The 17004-nt window shown below is 47.2% G+C and overlaps 1 protein-coding gene across 1 annotated transcript; it reads right to left on the bottom strand.

Moving 5' to 3' along the window:
• Positions 1 to 3273: 3273 nt before the first annotated feature.
• PCDH8 (protocadherin 8) lies at positions 3274 to 16069 on the bottom strand. Its single transcript, XM_026679370.2, is given in 6 exon segments — positions 3274 to 4674; positions 12060 to 12267; positions 13418 to 14454; positions 14457 to 14504; positions 14507 to 15208; positions 15211 to 16069. Coding segments are annotated over 6 exon segments (3165 nt in total). The 5' UTR covers positions 16007 to 16069; the 3' UTR covers positions 3274 to 4300.
• Between the last annotated feature and the right edge of the window lie 935 nt (positions 16070 to 17004).

Below are 17004 nucleotides of genomic sequence, written 5' to 3'. Positions count from 1 at the left end.
GCTACTGATCTATGTTAGGATCCAAGGATTTAAGGAAGAAAGTGGTGAGGTCAACAGATGGAACAATTCAGCCTGTATGGGGTACCAAAAAAGGAGAATATTTGTAGCTCAGTGTTGAAATGGTGCTCTGTGAGGTTGGTTGCTTTCTTGCAGACATTTCATTACCCAACTAGGTAACACCATCAGTGCTAGTAATCTAATAGCACTGATGATGTTTCCTAGTTGGATAATGAAACGTCTGCAAGAAAGCAACCAAACTCGGAAACATCAAAGACCCCACAATCATTCTCTTCCTCCTCCTCCTCCTCCTCCCAACCCCCCTTCCCCTCTAGGCTGATGATGTTACCTAGTTTGGCAATGAAATGTCTGCCAAGCTCAGAGAGCACCAAGGACCTCTCAATTCAGCCATCTCTATATCTCTGATGGTTCAAATCAGAGATGATGGTTTGAGTTTTCAGGTCATACTCTTACTCTACTCCAACCTTTTCTGAGGAACTCTGATTTCCAGTTCACCATCACCCCCATAATCTAAATCCAACTTCTATGCAAGTATGAATTAGTCTACATTTTTTAAAATTTCATGTGCAGAATAATGTTAGGTGGGAAAGACCAGAAATACTCATCAAGTTCCAATTGAATTGATTTGTTGCTCATTTATGCACAAGAATCTAACGCTATTAACCATCAGCATTCTTTCAAGACTTAGAATGCTTTTTGGAATGTAGAGATTCTCGGCTGATTTCTCTCTTGACTCCACCCCCAGGCTTGGCCTCTCCTTTTCCTACATGTAATTTACAATTAATCTCAAGAACACAAGTGACAATGTTCTCAGCCATATTGACCAGCCAGAAGACAATACATGAGCAGGTTCATTCTTACTGGGACTCATCATAGTCAGAACTTTTTCTATGGGATCTAACCCTCTGCTGAAAATTACACTCAAGGGAAGTATCTGCATTTTCAAGCTACTGACAGATGGTTGACTTGAGGATCTTCTCAACAAGTAATGTCTGATTGGTTTGTAATTTCCTGGTGCCTTTCCCCGGCTTCTTTTTGAAGATAGGGGCATCATTCCCCATCCTCCAAGGATAAGAAATGGATGGATATTCTTTCAGGATATAAATCAAAGGGTTCTTGCCAATTAGAACCCATTCAAAATAGATATTCCTCATCCAAAATAGTGTTCTGCTCAAGTTGGAGCTAAAGTTTAGCCAACCTTTCACAACACTCTGATTTATCTCTTATTATCTTTTTGTCTATCATCCATCCATCCGTCCATATGTATCTATGTATCTGTCTATCTATCTATTATCATCTATCATTTATCTATCTATCTATCCCCTCATCTATCTTTTATCTCTCATCTCTCATCTATTATCATCTATCATTTATCTCTCATCTCTTCTCTTCTCTTCTCTTCTCTTCTCTCTCTCTCTCTCTTTCTATCTATCTATCTATCTATCTATCTATCTATCTATCTATCTATCTATCTATCTATCTATTATCATCTATCATTTATCTATCTTCTGATCTATCTTTTATCTCTCATCTCTCATTTTCTCTCTCTCTCTCTCATTTATCTATCTTCTATCTCTCTCTCTCTCTCTCTCTCTCTATCATCTATCTATCTATCTATCTATCTATCTATCTATCTATCATCTATCTATCTATCTATCTCTATCTATCTATCTATATCTATCTTATCTATCTATCTATCTCTCATCTCTCATTATCTCTATTTATCTAATCTACCTATCTATCACTCATCTATCTATCTATCTATCTCATCTATCTATATCTATATCTATCTATCTATCATCTATCTATCTATCTATTATCTATCTATTATCATCTATCATTTATCTATCTATCCTCTGATCTATCTTTTATCTCTCATCTCTCTCTCATCTCTCTCTTCTATCTCTATTTCTATCTATCTATCTATCTATCTATCTATCATCTATCTATCTATCTATCTATCTATCTATCTATCTATCTATCTATCTATCTATCTATCTATCTATCTATCTATCTATCTATCTATCTATCTATCATCTATCTATAGGCCACTAGTCAAACATAGTCAGCCAGCATGAATGGTTAAGGTGAGGAACATAGAATAATAGAGTTGGAAGGGACCTTGGAGGTCTTCTAGTGATCTAGTCCAACACCCTACTTTAGCAGGACACCTTATACCATTTCAGATAAATGATTGTCCAATCTCTTTTTGAAAGCCTCCAGTGATGGAGCAACCATAACTTCTAAAGGAAAGTTGGTCCATTGTGGTTGATTGCTTTCACCGTTAGGAAGTTTCTCAATTCCGGGTTGCTTCTCTCCTTGGTTAGCTTCCATCCATTGTTTCTCATCTTGCCTTCAGGTATTTTGGAAAATAGTTTGACCTCCCCTCTCTTCTTGGTAGGAACCCCTCAAATACCGGAACACTGCTATCACATCTCCTCCAATCCTACTTAAGATGAGTAATTTCCTGATTTGAGTAACATCAAATCAGAATGCGTGATCAGGGGAACAGTTGGTTATTTCTAATCACGAGCTACCTTCTTTTGAATGGCCTGTAGGATGTTGTCATTCATTGTGTGGCCTCTGAGAATGCAAGAGGTGAATTCATCGAAGGTTTTGAGGCTATTATTTCAAAGATGGCTTTCACGACTCTCCGTTTTCCTAGTCAGAAATTGTTATACGTGAAAATGTACCTTATACACCTAAGAATATAAAGAGCAAGAGAGACTCCATGTTAGTTCTTAATCTGAACTTTTAGATATCAGAACATTTATATAACTTGTTTATTCTACTAAAGTTCTTTGGAATTGCAAAAATATGTCCTTGGCTTGGTTTGAGATTCATAAAAAGGAGCCTTGACATTATAGAAATTAGTAATGATCTCTTGTGAACTCTTTTAAGGAAAAAAAACATGAAATCTGACGATAATGAAGAAGAGGAGAAAAGTTGGGGGATCTCCATGGACGCATGGGAGGAGCTATGAAAAACACCCAAGATTTTCTTATGAGATTTTCTGTTATTTCTACATGTGCAAAACAGGAAGGGTTATGTAATCTTTTAAATGTGATTATCCTATATAAGGTTGTATTTACTCCTTTCTCTCAAACTGCAGTCTGGGAGATTGGCGGTCGATATTGCAATATCTAATAAAGCCTGTTACGGATTCTGATTATCACAGTTTGTTGTTTTATTTTTATCGTATTCTCACAGAAATAATTTTATCTGCCGAGTCCAGTGAATCATGATATTCCAAACCCTCTGACACATAACCTTTATTAGTGCTTTATACAAAGTGACACAGAATAATTAATCCACATTTAGTTCGAAGCTCACCATGGACTTCAGAAACACAAAACGGACACTTGGCAAATTAGTTCTTTCTCACAACAAGCAATTGCTTAACTAACATTAACATGGATTCCTTAAAAGATTCGCGGCTTTCTCGGTCTCTCGTTTTTTCTTTTCCCCCAACGTATCTTTTTAAATATTTCCCTTGGAAAGAATATTTGATCCTCCAGGTTTGATTATATAAAAATAGAATATTTCTCTATGTACAAACAGTACATTACAGGCTATACAGAAGTTCAAAGAAAAAAAAGGATGAATGCAGACCGTGAGGGAAAACTAAGGAGGAATATCAGTTAAATACTGCACATTTCATAAAAATTACATTAACAAGAAATTTTCGTTTGCAAATATCAAACAGGACCAATGCAATTGGAAACTTTCCCGCCCCCCCAACAACTTAATTTATACATCATTGTCTATCTGTACAGACACATACATGTTTATGCATGTAATTCTGAGTGTATGCATGTACAAATATAAACAGACACATCGTTTTTTTCTCTCTCTCTCCCCCATAGGTGATATGCATGTACAGTATATTTGTACATATAGACATTATTGTATTTTAAGGCACATTTTACTTAAAACTTATGTACATCATCAAACTCAGGTAACAAGATCTTGGGGAAGTCTGAACTTTTCTATGTCCATTCGCAGATGGGGAGGGGAAAGAACGAAAGTAATGGTTCATTTATCAAAAAGAGATATTAAAAAGTCTCCTCCCCTCGCCCTGGAATTCTTGGGGCAGACGAAGTGAGTCACCAAGTGGTGGGAAGAGACACTCTGCACATGCTCAGAGCCGCTGTCCTGCTGCAAAAGGAGGAAGAGAACAAACATCCCCACCGATGCAGCCTTTTGCAAAGGGAAGTTCGGTTCCGTGTTTCCTTAAAGAGGGCTTGATACGTTCACACGTGTATCAAGGGCTGGAGGAAAGTCACACCTTCTTGCTGGCCTCGGAAGGAGAACCTAAATAATGGCGAGAAGGGGACTCGTACAAGGGGACCGAGATCTCCTGGAGGTCGGGCAGTCTGCCTGGATGAGGAGGAGACCTCAGGGTCACTGTCCTGTCGTAATCCCGGTGGAGAACCTTCTCGTAGACACTCTGCAGGCCCACCGTCTTGGGCAGCTGGGCGGGGTAGAAGTGGTCACGATGGAGCGTGTCTCGGGGCAAGGAAGTCGTCCGGCAGAAAGTGGAGAGCTGGGTTTTGGGGTGTGGGGACGTATGGGAGTTGGTCTGGGCACAGGAGGGGCTCCAACATCGGTCCGAATGGCCCAGAAGTTTGCATTCAGCGGTGCAAGCCCACAAACCTAGAGGGGGAAAAAAAAAGGCAAGCGACAGAGTAGAGATGAGAATGCAAGAGACGCAAAAGGCCGCGCGGCAGAAGGAATTCCAGGTTAGGAATTGCAAGGAGGGCTCCTTGATGTGCTCTGAGCTGGATTTTTTTTTCTTTCATGCACACGTTTCGGGACCCAACTAGGTGACATCATCAGTGCTAGAAGGGAGGGGACTTTGTGGAGAGGAGGAGGAAGGAGAAGGAGGAGAATCATCCTGGAATAAGGAGGAGATGGAGGAAGGAGGAGAGGAAGAAGGAAGAAGGAAGAAGGAAGAAGGAAGAAGGAAGAAGGAAGAAGGAAGAAGAAGAAGAAGAAGAAGAAGAAGAAGAAGAAGAAGAAGAAGAAGAAGAAGAAGAAGAAGAAGAAGAAGAAGAAGAAGAAGAAGAAGAAGAAGAAGAAGAAAAGAAAAAAAACTATGGTATCCTTGGGGCTTTCTGAGCTAGATTGTTTTTTCTTGCAGACATTTCATGACCCAACTAGGTGACAACATCAGTTCTAGAAGGAAGGGAATGTGGAGAGGAGGAAGAGAAGAACTGTTGGGTCCTTGGCGCTCTCTGAGCTTGGTTGTTTTCTTGCAGACATTTCATGACCCAACTAGGTAACATAATCAGTGCTAGAAGGGAGGGAGCTACATAGAAAGGAGGAGAAGGAGGAGGAAGAGGAGGAGGAGGAAGAGGAGGAGGAGGAATAGGAGGACTGTGGGGTCCTTGTGGCTCTCTGAGCTGGATTGTTTTCTTGCAGACATTTCGTGACCCAACTAGGTAACATCATCAGTGCTAGCACTACATAACATCATCGCTAGCACTGATGGTGTTACCTAGTTGGGTCATGAAACGTCTGCAAGAAAACAATCCAGCTCAGAGAGCCACAAGGACCCCTCATTTCAACCCTGGGCAATGAATCCAGGTAGCCCTCGACTTACAACAGTTCATTTAGTGACCAAAGTTACAACAGCACTGAAAAAAATTGACTGAGGACCATTTTTTCACAGTTACAACCTTTGTAGCACCCCATGGAAATGTGGTCAAGCTTCAAACACTTGGCAACTGGCTCATACTTATGACCGTTGCAGTGTCCCGGGGGTGTGTATGTCACGTGGTTCCCTCTTGCGACTTCCTGACAAGCGAAATCAATGGGAAAGCCAGGTTTTCTTAACAAACTGCAGTGATTCGCTCAATGACGGCAGCAGAAAAGGTCATAAAAGGGGACAAAAACTCACTTGGCAACTGTCTCCCTTTGCAACATAAATTTCAGCCTCCATTGTGGTTGTACGTCGAAGACTACCTGTATTCTCCTTTATTAATTCCAAGTAGGATGAAGCACTCCCACTCACATCTAATAGCAAATTTGTCCCCCGTTCACACACGCACATATACACATCCGCAATCAATTATATTCCGGCATTTTGGGATGGAGGAGCCGCCATTTTGATTCAGAAGAAGTTGGCTAGGAATGGAGGTGAACTCCATTCCTGTTGGGTTATCTGGCAATGGAGCTGCTCCTGCAAGCTTCATTTGGATGGCTCTAAAACCCCTGCAAGGAATTGGGTTGCTATTTGATGGATGAAGCATGAGACAACATCAAAAACTCCAGCAGGATTCAATTCTGGAAAACAGCTCATCCGCCTAGAACCCGCTGTCAACTCGTAAAACATTTTGTATACACGTTTTATAGTTGACAACAGAAAGGTGGGGGAGAAGAGCAGACGGCAGTGTGGAATCGAAAGTACGTTCCATTCATATTTTCTTCAAAGACTGATTAGATGACTGAAGCTTCTGCCATGCAACAATCTAATTGGAGAGCATGATTGATGACTCTTGGCTATGGATGTTTTTTGTTGGATTATACACCCGGGGGAGGGGGGGAAGCAGGATCAAGGGTGACAGTGAATTACATATCTCAGAGTTGGCTACGCCCAGGTAAATGCTGGACGTACAATGTTACCTTCAAATAAATCTTTTTTCGTTTTGAGATGTGGCTCGAGGCTGATGATTTAATTGGAGTGACTGCCGGAATCCTGACACCCGCACTGTATATCAGACATTAACATGATTGAGCAGGTTCAGAGGTATTTCTTGAAAAGAATCCTCCATTCCTCTACTCACCATAGAATTCCCTGTGCTTCCAGGCTAGAAAATTTGGGCCTGGACAATCTGGAACTCCGCCGCCTGTGGTCCGGTCTAAGCATAGTTCACAAAATTGTCTGCTACATCTTACCTGTCAACAACTTCTTCAGCTTCAACCACAACGACAACACAGGCAAACTACCGCTACAAACTCAAGGTAAAGCACTCCAAACTCGATGGCAGAAAATATGACTTCAGCCACAGAGTGGTCAATGGCTGGAACGCCATACCCAACTCCTTGGTTGCAGCCTCAACCCCTCATAGCTTCAACCTCAAACTGCCTACCGTGGACCTCCTAACCCCATTGCTAAGAGGTCCTTAAAAGGGGCGTGCATAAGTAGTTGCACAAGCGTGCCTACCATCCCTGTCCTACTGTCCCCGTTTCTCTGTATTTACTCCCTTCATTCTTGTTTATGTTCATACTTGTTCTGACCCAAACCTTGTTCCATGGAAACGAACACAAAACGGAGGTAACAGCAAAACCTTGTAATGATTCTCTACGAATTCCGTTCCTTCCCAGTTAAAAGGCTGTTTCAAACTAATGGTCTCTGATCAGAACGAGCCTTGCCAAGGTGGTGCAAGGCTGCCAAGAACACTAGATAAAGTTACTAAGAAATATTTTAAACACAAAGAGTCTCCAAACACCAACCAAGATACTCCGAACATCCACAAGGCTTGAGTGCAAAAACTTCTTTGCTTCCTGCAAAGAACTCCGGTTTCTCAGCTGGCTTTTATCTCTTAAGGGAGGGGCCATTACCTTGCAGCCTTACTCCCGAGTTGCCCGTGCTGCTGCAGCTGCTCTTTCCTTTGAGCAGCCCTGCGTACACACGCACTGGGCACAGGCTCCTCGGGGACCTCTTCCTCGCTGCTGCCAGCCTCCACAATCTCCGAAGGCAGCACTCCACTCCCTGATGGTCCTGGCCCCATCCCTGCAATCACACGCAGGCCCTTCATCTGAGTCCTCGCTCTCTGAACCCTCAGCCGTCCTCACCTGCTGTCGGCGAACCACAACAATACCTATACTTCTTATCTTGTACATGTTTGACAAATAAAATAAATAAATAAATAAATGGATTGATTGGTCTCCAAATTGCAAAGAATCATAGCTTTTGCCATGCCATTGCCGATCGTTCTCGACGTACAACCATTCGTTGAATGCCTATTAAAAGTTACAACTGAAAAAGGTATATATATATATGCAACTGGCTCATCTTTATGATGGTTGCCACATCACAGGGTCATGCGACAAAGTCAACAGGGAAGCTAGATTCGCTCAACAATCATGGGATTCACTTAGCAACTTCAGTGACCCGCTTAAGAACGGTGGCAAGAAAGGTCGTAAAAAATGGGACAAAGCTCACTTCAGAATGGTCTTGCTTAGCAACGAAATGGCAGCCTCAATTGTGGCTCGTATGTCGAGGACTTCCTGTCATGAAGACTTCAGCCATCCGTGTTGAGGAAAGCTATGGGTAGGTATTGATGATCTTTCACGCATGAAAATATCTGTAACCTTATCAAAATTCTACCATCCTTTGGCTGCCATCTAGACGAGGGGTCTCCAACCTTGGCAACTTTAAGCCTGGAGGACTTCAACTCCCAGAATTCCCCAGCCAACTGTTGAAGTCCTCCAGGGGAGGAGCTGTTGAAGTCCTCCAGTTGCCAAAGTTGGAGACCCCTGGTCTAGACAAGACCGCTAAATTCCCAGGAAACAATATTGACCAATGCTGTGTTATTAAATGTGTTATAAAACCCTATATTTTGGGAGGAGGGAGAGAAAGAAGCATGTAGCCTAGAGTTGAGGGTGCAAATATCCAAAATTGGCTTCTCAAAGTCAGTCATCTACTTTCCCCCAAATCTACTGTCCTCAACATATCCTCCTCCTCCTCTTCCTCCTCTTTTAACAACCCCATAATTCCTTGTGGGTTGGAGTCTGGGCAATTGAATGGAGTGGAGTGTTTACTGGCTGGATGCCCTTCCTACTGCCTGTCTGTCTGTCTGTCTGTCTGTCTGTCTGTCTATCTATCTATCTATCTATCTATCTAGATCTCTCTATTTTATCTTTCATCTATCTGTCTGTCTGTCTGTCTGTCTGTCTGTCTATCCAACTATCCATCTTCTATCCATCTATCCATCTATCCATCTATCTATCTATCTATCTATCTATCTATCTATCTATCTATCTATATATCTATCTATCAATCTATCTATCCATCTATCATCCATCCATCTATCATCCATCTATCCATCTATCCGTCTATCCGTCTATCTATCTATCTATCTATCTATCTATCTATCTATCTATCTATCTATCCATCCATCCATCCATCCATCTATCTATCCATCCATCTATCTATCTATCTATCTATCCATCTATCATCTATCTATCTATCTATCTATCTATCTATCTATCTATCTATCTATCTATCTATCTTCTACCTAGCTATCTAACTCTTTTAATGACTCCATAATCCTTTGGGGGGTGGAGTCTGAGCAACTGAATAGCGCTGAGTGTTTACTGGCCAGATGCCCTTCCTGTCACCAGGGCAGAGTTTTGTTCAGCAGATACATTCTCATTGTGCCCAGAGAGAGAACAATATCTGCCTCTACCTAGAATCAAACTCACAGCCTCCTGATTGTAAGGTGAGAGCTAGACTACCACACTACTCCTACTCATCGCTTCTAGAAGCTCTTGACTGGGGAAGCCAATCCAAAGCAATAAAGAAAAAGTAAATATGGTTAAAATAACTTGTATTTTTTTTTTTGCTTTGGGGCAGTGTTGTATATATCTCTGTGTTTGTCCCATCTAGGTTCCCCAAGGAGGGGACAAAATGAGCACGGGTGTGAGTAACAACGGCCAAATAAAAATGGAAAAGAATCAGGGACTAAAACAGAACTGAGTTTTGAAAACTGAGTCAACTACCTAGGGGTATACTTTACAAGCAATGTTCAACACACAACCACCATTTCCATCACTAAGCAATGTGGGGGCTGTTAAGGGAATGAGGCTCAGTTTTCCAAGCTTTTTTTGATCATGTCTTTAAGTGAATCATGTGGTCATTAAGTGAACCTTGTGGTCATTAAGCAAATCCATCTTTCTTCACTGATTTTGCTCATCAGAGGCCTCCTGGGAAAGTTGTAACTAGCCATCAAAAGACCCCAGGGGTGTAATAACTGCGTGATAGTTTCCAAGTGCTCAAATTTTGATCACGTAACCACGGAGACGGTCGTGATTACAATGCTGATGATTGCAATGTTGGCGCTGGGATGGTCGTAAGTGCAAGGACCCATTGTAAATCACCTTTTTCCAGCAACGTAACTTTGGACGACCGTAAAAACGAATTGTTGTAAGTTGATGGCTACCTGGACGTTTATTAAAATTCAGAATGAAGTGGAATAATATCTGTTGTCCTAGTTTTAGTGTAATATCCACAAAATGTACAAGTAGGATATGCAAAGCAATGATAACTGGCTCAGGTGATCTTGTGGCCTTCATCAGATTAAACCACATTTCCTTGGTCCACGTTCAACATTTCATCTCGTACATCACAACAGCTTTCGGGGAAGTTATAAAGCAGAAGTGGACAATCTGTGGCCCTTTAGCTCTTGTTGGGAGTCCAGCTTTTGTCTGACTCAGTCAACCTTGCCACTAATCAAGTGAAATCCAACAATTGCAGAAAACCAGATTCCTCCAACCTACAGTTTCTCACTTGCAATTTTTAGATGTGTGGGTCAATTCCCACCAAATAGTTATGCTCTGGGAGCAGAAGACAACGCATCTGGAATGGCTAACGTTGAGAGACCCACGTGTTAAACTAGAGCAGTGTTAAAGTAGACTAGCACATGCATAGTTCCTTCTCACCACGCATGTTTCCAGTTGCAATTTCCCCCTTTTAGTTATGAAGAAAAAACTGGCCTTTACTCTAAGAAGGCCTTCCATTTTCAACGGTGACCAAACAATCAGCAATTGCAACAAATTCATCTGCTAATCTGACTTGGTAATGAAGCCATCTATGAACAAAGGTGAACATATGTGTCCCAAGATAACGTCGCAAGGTACAATTTGGGTGGGTCACTGGGGCCAGATGTTTAGTCTTCTGAGCTTTTGGACTTGTGCTGGAGGCCATCCTTGGGGACCAAACCCAGATTGGATCTTGCAAAACCATGTATTTTACACGAGCAAAGCAAATTGGGCTCGTATCTCTACTCAAACCATGTATTTTACTAGAACTAGAGCAAGCAAATTGGGCTCACATCTCTACTCAAACCATGTATTTTACTAGAACTAGAACCAAGCAAATCATGGCTCACATCTCTACTCAAACCATGTATTTTACTAGAACCAAGTAAACAGTGTTCACATCTTTACTCAAATCATGTATTTTACTAGAACCCAGTAAACACTGCTCACATATCTACTCAAACCATGTATTTTACTAGAACCCAGTAAACATTGCTCACATATCTACTCAAACCATGTATTTTACTAGACGCCAAGCAAATTGGGCTCACATCTCTACTCAAACCATGTATTTTACTAGAACCCAGTAAACAGGGCTCACATATCTACTCAAACCATGTATTTTACTAACGCCAAGCAAACTGGGCTTACATCTCTACTCAAACCATGTATTTTACTAGAACCCAGTAAACAGGGCTCACATATCTACTCAAACCATGTATTTTACTAAAGCCAAGCAAACTGGGCTTATATCTCTACTCAAACCATGTATTTTACTAGAGCCAAGCAAATTGCACTCACATCTCTACTCAAACCATGTATCTTACTAGAGCCAAGCAAATTGTGCTCATATCTCTAATCAACCACGAAGCTTTCTTAGTAACCTTTTATGAGTCACCACCTCCAAGCCTCAAAGGAGCATCGGTCGGGGGGAGAACGGAGCTGCCTTCTCTCACGAGCAGGATAACGCAATATTTAATTAAAGTGAATCTGTTCCCGTGGGACGGATGCACGTAGTATCTTCTGCCCCATGGGTACCCCAGGTCCCAAGAGGCCTCGCTAGCGGCTATGAAGAACAGCACGGGCCACAGCTCTGCCTGTTGCTAGCTTCCAAGGACCGTTCCCCAAACAGCAGATGACCTTTTAGGTCATTAGAGGTGATTTGCAACAAACAACCCGCTCTCGGATTTGTAAAATAAATCCCTCTGATCCCTCCACGTGACAGGGTCGATCCGCTAAGGGGGGGGGGGGAGGCATTGGAAAGAAACCTTTACCATTTTGCATATGGGTGATGAGGTCCTTCTTCAGAGCGTCTCCGCTGATGTCGGAATCGCTGTCGTTGAAGTCACTGTCCCCTTTGCCGCTGTCCTTCCCACTGAACTTTTCTCCTTCCCGGCCGGATAAAGTGTTGAAGGAGTGGCCCTTCCAAATAGGGACCAGGGCCGCTGGTTCTTTGCTGTAACTGGGGGTGGAAGTGTAAGACTGAAGAAGAGGAAAGGTTTGAGAAAGAGACACACACACAAAAAGGAAAGGCACAGTTATTGTCAGAAGAAAGGACGTTAACAATGGGTAGTATATTTACAAAGACTGTATTACTATTCTTCTCCTCGTCTTTCCTATTGCCCGTCTCCTTTTCTACTACTTGGTTGCTTGTATCTTTACATTTTGCATTGTTTTATTTGGTTCCCTAGTCGGATTTATGTTGATTGCTTATTTAGTATCCTACGGCTATCCCTAAGTGTTGCATCTTTATGATTTACGATGAATGTATTTTTACTATGACTACTCGGATCATGATTTATCGCTTACAGCTTTTATGCACAGTGACAGCTTATGCACCAGAGACAAATTCCTTGTGTGTCCAATCACGCTTGGACAATAAAGAATTCTTGTGCACTCACCTTATTAAGATGGGCAGCCCGTGCATTTCATAAATAAAAAATAATAATTGAAAATAATAATTGAAAATAAAATAAAATAATAATAATAATAAACACAGGCTAATCCATCCCCCCTGAATACAGACACTCCTTGTCTTACAATGGTTTAATTTAGCGACCGTTCGGTGCCGATAAAAGGGACTTATGACCGTTTTTTACACTTACAACTGTTGCAGCAACCCTAGGTTTTTTTTTTTCACATGATCCAAATTCAGACCCTGGGCAAACTGGTTCACATTTATGACGGTTGCAGTGCCCTGGTCCCCTTTTGGGACCTCACCATGGGGAAATCAGATCCACTTAACGTGTTACTAAATTAACAGCTGCAAAGATTCATTTAACCATGCCGACAAAAGAGGTCATAAGAAGGGGACAAAAAAAATGAACTGATGTTTCACTTAGTGACGGAAATTTGGCGCTCCGTTGTGGTCGTATGTCGAGGACTAGCTGCATGTGACTTTCCACCCCCTTGAAGCTAGATGATAACCCACCTGGATGGCTAATGCCTGAAATTCTAACCCGCTTGACTTGCGTTCAATGAACCTCTCAAACAGGCTGATGAGTAACTACGTTCCTTCCTTGTTATTAATTACTTATTTGATACTCGGAGGTAAGTTAAGCCACAACCAGCTAGGTAAGTCTCTTCTCTCCCCCCCATCCCCCCCGACAAAGGAAGATGTAGGAAGGTGTACCTCTGCATTTGCTCCTCGGAGTCGGCTCTGGCTGTCGTAGAGGCTGTTGGTTTCTCGGCTGTGCTCGGACGCCGGGACATCTTCACTGGCCGGAGAAGGCTCGGGACTCGCGAAAGAAGATTTGCTGGGGAAGGAGTGGACGTCGAAGCGAGGACTGGAGGGGTTGAGGGCCCCGTCGCTGGGGCTCCCCTCCTCGTGGTCCTTCTCCAGGTGAGAGGTGTCAAGCGGCTCCTCCAAGACCACCTTCTTCTCCTTCTTGCGCCGATTGCACGTGGTGGCGATGGTGATGATGGCCGCCAGAAGCAAGGTACAACTTCCCGCCAGGATGATGATGACGATTAAGGGGACGTCCCATTGCAGAGGTTGGTCGTCCCAAGAGCTGGGCTTGGCCACGGACTCCTGGCCGCTAGAGGGAGGCAGCGATGCTGTCACCAGGAAGTTGACCACCACGGTGGTGGAGAGAGGTGGCAGCCCATTGTCGGCCACGGTGAGAAGCAACGGGTAGACTTGGCCTAGCTGCTCGTCAGATAAGCTCCTCCGGAGAGTAACCTCTCCGGTTTTCTGGTGGATGGCAAAGAGATCCAGGGATCTTTCCTGCTGTTGGGGATCCTGTGAGAAAGCAAAGCTCAGCTCTGCGCTGGAGCCCTCATCCGCATCGCGGGCTTTGATGTGGACCACCAGGGAGTCTCGGGAAGCTCTACTGGAGACCCCAATTTCGAGAGACCCATTGGTGACCGCAGGAGAAGTGATGACCGGAGCGTTGTCGTTTTGGTCCATCACCCGTACCTTGACCAAGGCTGTGCTGGACAGCGAAGGAGATCCCCCATCTGTAGCCTGGACGGACAGCTCCATCTCCTTCAGGATCTCATAGTTGAAAGTCCGGAGAGCGTAGATAGCTCCCGTGCCCGGGTCGACCGAAACGTAGGTGGAGATCGAGGCGCCCATGATTTGGTTGTCCAGCAGGCGGTAGCTCACCTTGCCGTTGGGCCCCAGGTCGGGGTCAGAGGCCGCCACGGTGGTCAGGTAGGCCCCCGGGGGTTGTTCTCCGGCAGGGCCACCTCGTAGCGGGCCTTGGCGAAGCGCGGGCGTTGTCGCTCTCGTCAGCCACGCGGACGGTGAAGGAGCGGACGGTCTTGGCCGGGGGAGAGCCCAGGTCCTCGGCCACCAGGGTGAGGTTGTACTCGGCCACCCGCTCGCGGTCCAGGGCGCCCGTGGTCAGCACCAGGTAGCTGGCGGCGTCGTAGGCGCGCTGCAGGGCGAAGGGCTGGTGGGGCGCCGGCAGGAGAGCGCAGCGCACCTGGCCGTTGGCGCCCGCGTCGCTGTCCGAGGTGCTGACCAGCGCCACCAGGCTCTGGGCCGGCGCCGCCTCGCTCACCGCCGCCCAGCCGGCCTCGTCCTCCGCCTCCGCCGCCGCCTCCTGCTGCTGCTGCTGGCCCCGCGCAGCGTCCGACCCCGTCGGGGCGCCCAGGGCGCTGATGGCCACGGCGGGCGCGTTGTCGTTGACGTCCAGCAGGCGCACCACCACTTTGCAGGCGGCGGCCAGCGGGCTGGCGCCCCGGTCGCTCACCTGCACGTCCAGCTCGTAGGTGCGCTGCAGCTCGTAGTCGACGGGGGCGCGCAGGGCCAGGCGGCCCGAGAGCGGGTCGAGGCTGAAGAGGCGGCGGGCCTCGGGGGCCACCTGGCTGCCCCAGGCGTAGAGCAGCTGCCCGTTGGCGCCCTCGTCGGCGTCGGCCGCGTCCAGCTCCAGCAGCAGCGCGCCCGGCGGCGCGTCCTCGGGCAGCTCCAGGGTCAGGAGCGCGCCCCGGGGAAGGCGGGCGCGTTGTCGTTGGCGTCCAGCACGCGCACGCTGAGCGTGGCCGTCCCCGAGCGCGGGGGGCTCCCGCCGTCCTTGGCCACCAGCTCCAGCCGGTAGCCCGCCTGCGCCTCCCGGTCCAGCTCGCGCAGCAGCACCAGCTCGGCGCAGCGGAGCCCGTCGGCGCGCCTCTGCGCCTCCAAGCCGAAGGGGCTGCCCGGCGAGAGGGCGAAGCTCTGCAGCCCGTTGGTGCCGGCGTCCGGGTCGTGCGCCAGGGGCAGCGGCAGGCGGGTGCCGGGCGCCGCGCTCTCCGACACCTCCAGGGCCACGGCGGGCTGCGGGAAGCGCGGCGCGTGGTCGTTGAGGTCCCGCACCTCCAGCTCCACGTGCACCAGGCGGAAAGGCGAAGCTCCCGCGCCCGCCGGGCCGCCCAGGCTCAGCACGTCGAAGGCCAGCAGGCAGGGCGACTCCGCCTGGCCGCACAGCTGCTCCCGGTCCAGCCGCTCCGGCCCCAGGCTCAGCTGCCCGTCCCGCTCCCGGACTCGAACCAGCGACCCGTTGCCCGGCGCCTTCACCAGCCGGAAAGTTCTCTCCGCTCCCGTCGCTCCTTTCAGGGGCAGCTCGTCGGCCAAGGTTCCGATCACCGTGCCTGGAGGCTCTTCCTCGTAGGTGTGGTAGCGAATCGTTTTGCCCAAAGCCGAGGCCAGCAGCAGCAGCAGCAGCAGCCAAGCCAGGCAAAGGATGCCCACCGGGTGGCTTGGCACGGACGGGCAACCGCGCTCTTTGCGGGCGCCCATGCTTCGCTCGCTGCCAAGCAGAAGAAAAGAGAGAAAGAGAAGGGAAAAAAGCAAGCAGGCAGGCAAGAGGAAGGGACCCTCCTCCCCTCCCCGCTAACCAGCCAAGCCCCCTTTCCCGGCTGTCAATCCTCCCCACAGCCGGCCCGCCGTGCGCCCCCGCCTGGCATCGAACCGCCGGCTTTCTAACCCCCTCCACACGTCGGCACCTGCTCCGCCCGCGCCCCGCAACGCTTCTTCGCCTACTAAGACTGACCCTCCCCACCCGGGCTCTTGAAATAGGCGAGGGTATGCAAATGAACGTCGCCAAGGCAGCCAATCGCGGCTCGGCTTTTCTCCCGGGATACCCCCTCCTCTCTCTCCCACACCCCGCCCCAACCCGGTCGAAAATTCTTGAGACCAGGAATAGCGGGATCCACGGGGTAAAAAAGACCCCCCAAAAAGTCGCCTCCTGCGGGAAGGGTCGCCCCTCTACGTCCCCCCAATAAAGAGACCCCGGGGAAAAAACAACAACAACCACGGACTTGGAAGGGGTGTCTTTGGGTTTTCGGGTCCTTCCTGCCTCCTCGGGGTGCCCCTTCTTTGCTCCAGCGGGGCAGCGGGGTGGGTGGGTGGGTGGTTACTCCGGGGAGACCCCCCCACTCTGCCTTGGCCGTTCGTGGGAGCTGGCTCAGCCCTTCCGTTAAGCGGGTGGGCATCTTCGTAAGCCGGACTCTCCAACCTGGGGTTCTAAGGGCGAGGGTGCAGGCTCCTTGCCCAATGGGGGGAAAAGGGGAGGGGAGTCTCTCCCCCCCCCCAAAGAGCCAAGCACCCTGTCTCTAACTGAAGCGGGAAAAATAGAGGGAGGTGGCTGCTGGAGGGCAGGGGAAAGGAAGAACGAGGCGGGAGAAACGAGCCGGGAGAGCGCGGAGCCGGGCTGTAGAAGACGCCCCCTCCCCAAAATCTGCCCTGGGATGGAGGGGAAGAAGCTCGGACGGACCCCCCCACCCAACCAGCCCTTG

This window comes from Notechis scutatus, chromosome 5, assembly GCF_049901735.1.
Source record: "Notechis scutatus isolate UNSWTSFEM ecotype Mainland chromosome 5, rNotScu1.2, whole genome shotgun sequence".
Lineage (NCBI taxonomy): Eukaryota > Metazoa > Chordata > Lepidosauria > Squamata > Elapidae > Notechis > Notechis scutatus.
Note: the sequence above shows the minus strand (reverse complement) of the source record. Positions and strands in the feature narration are given on the sequence as shown.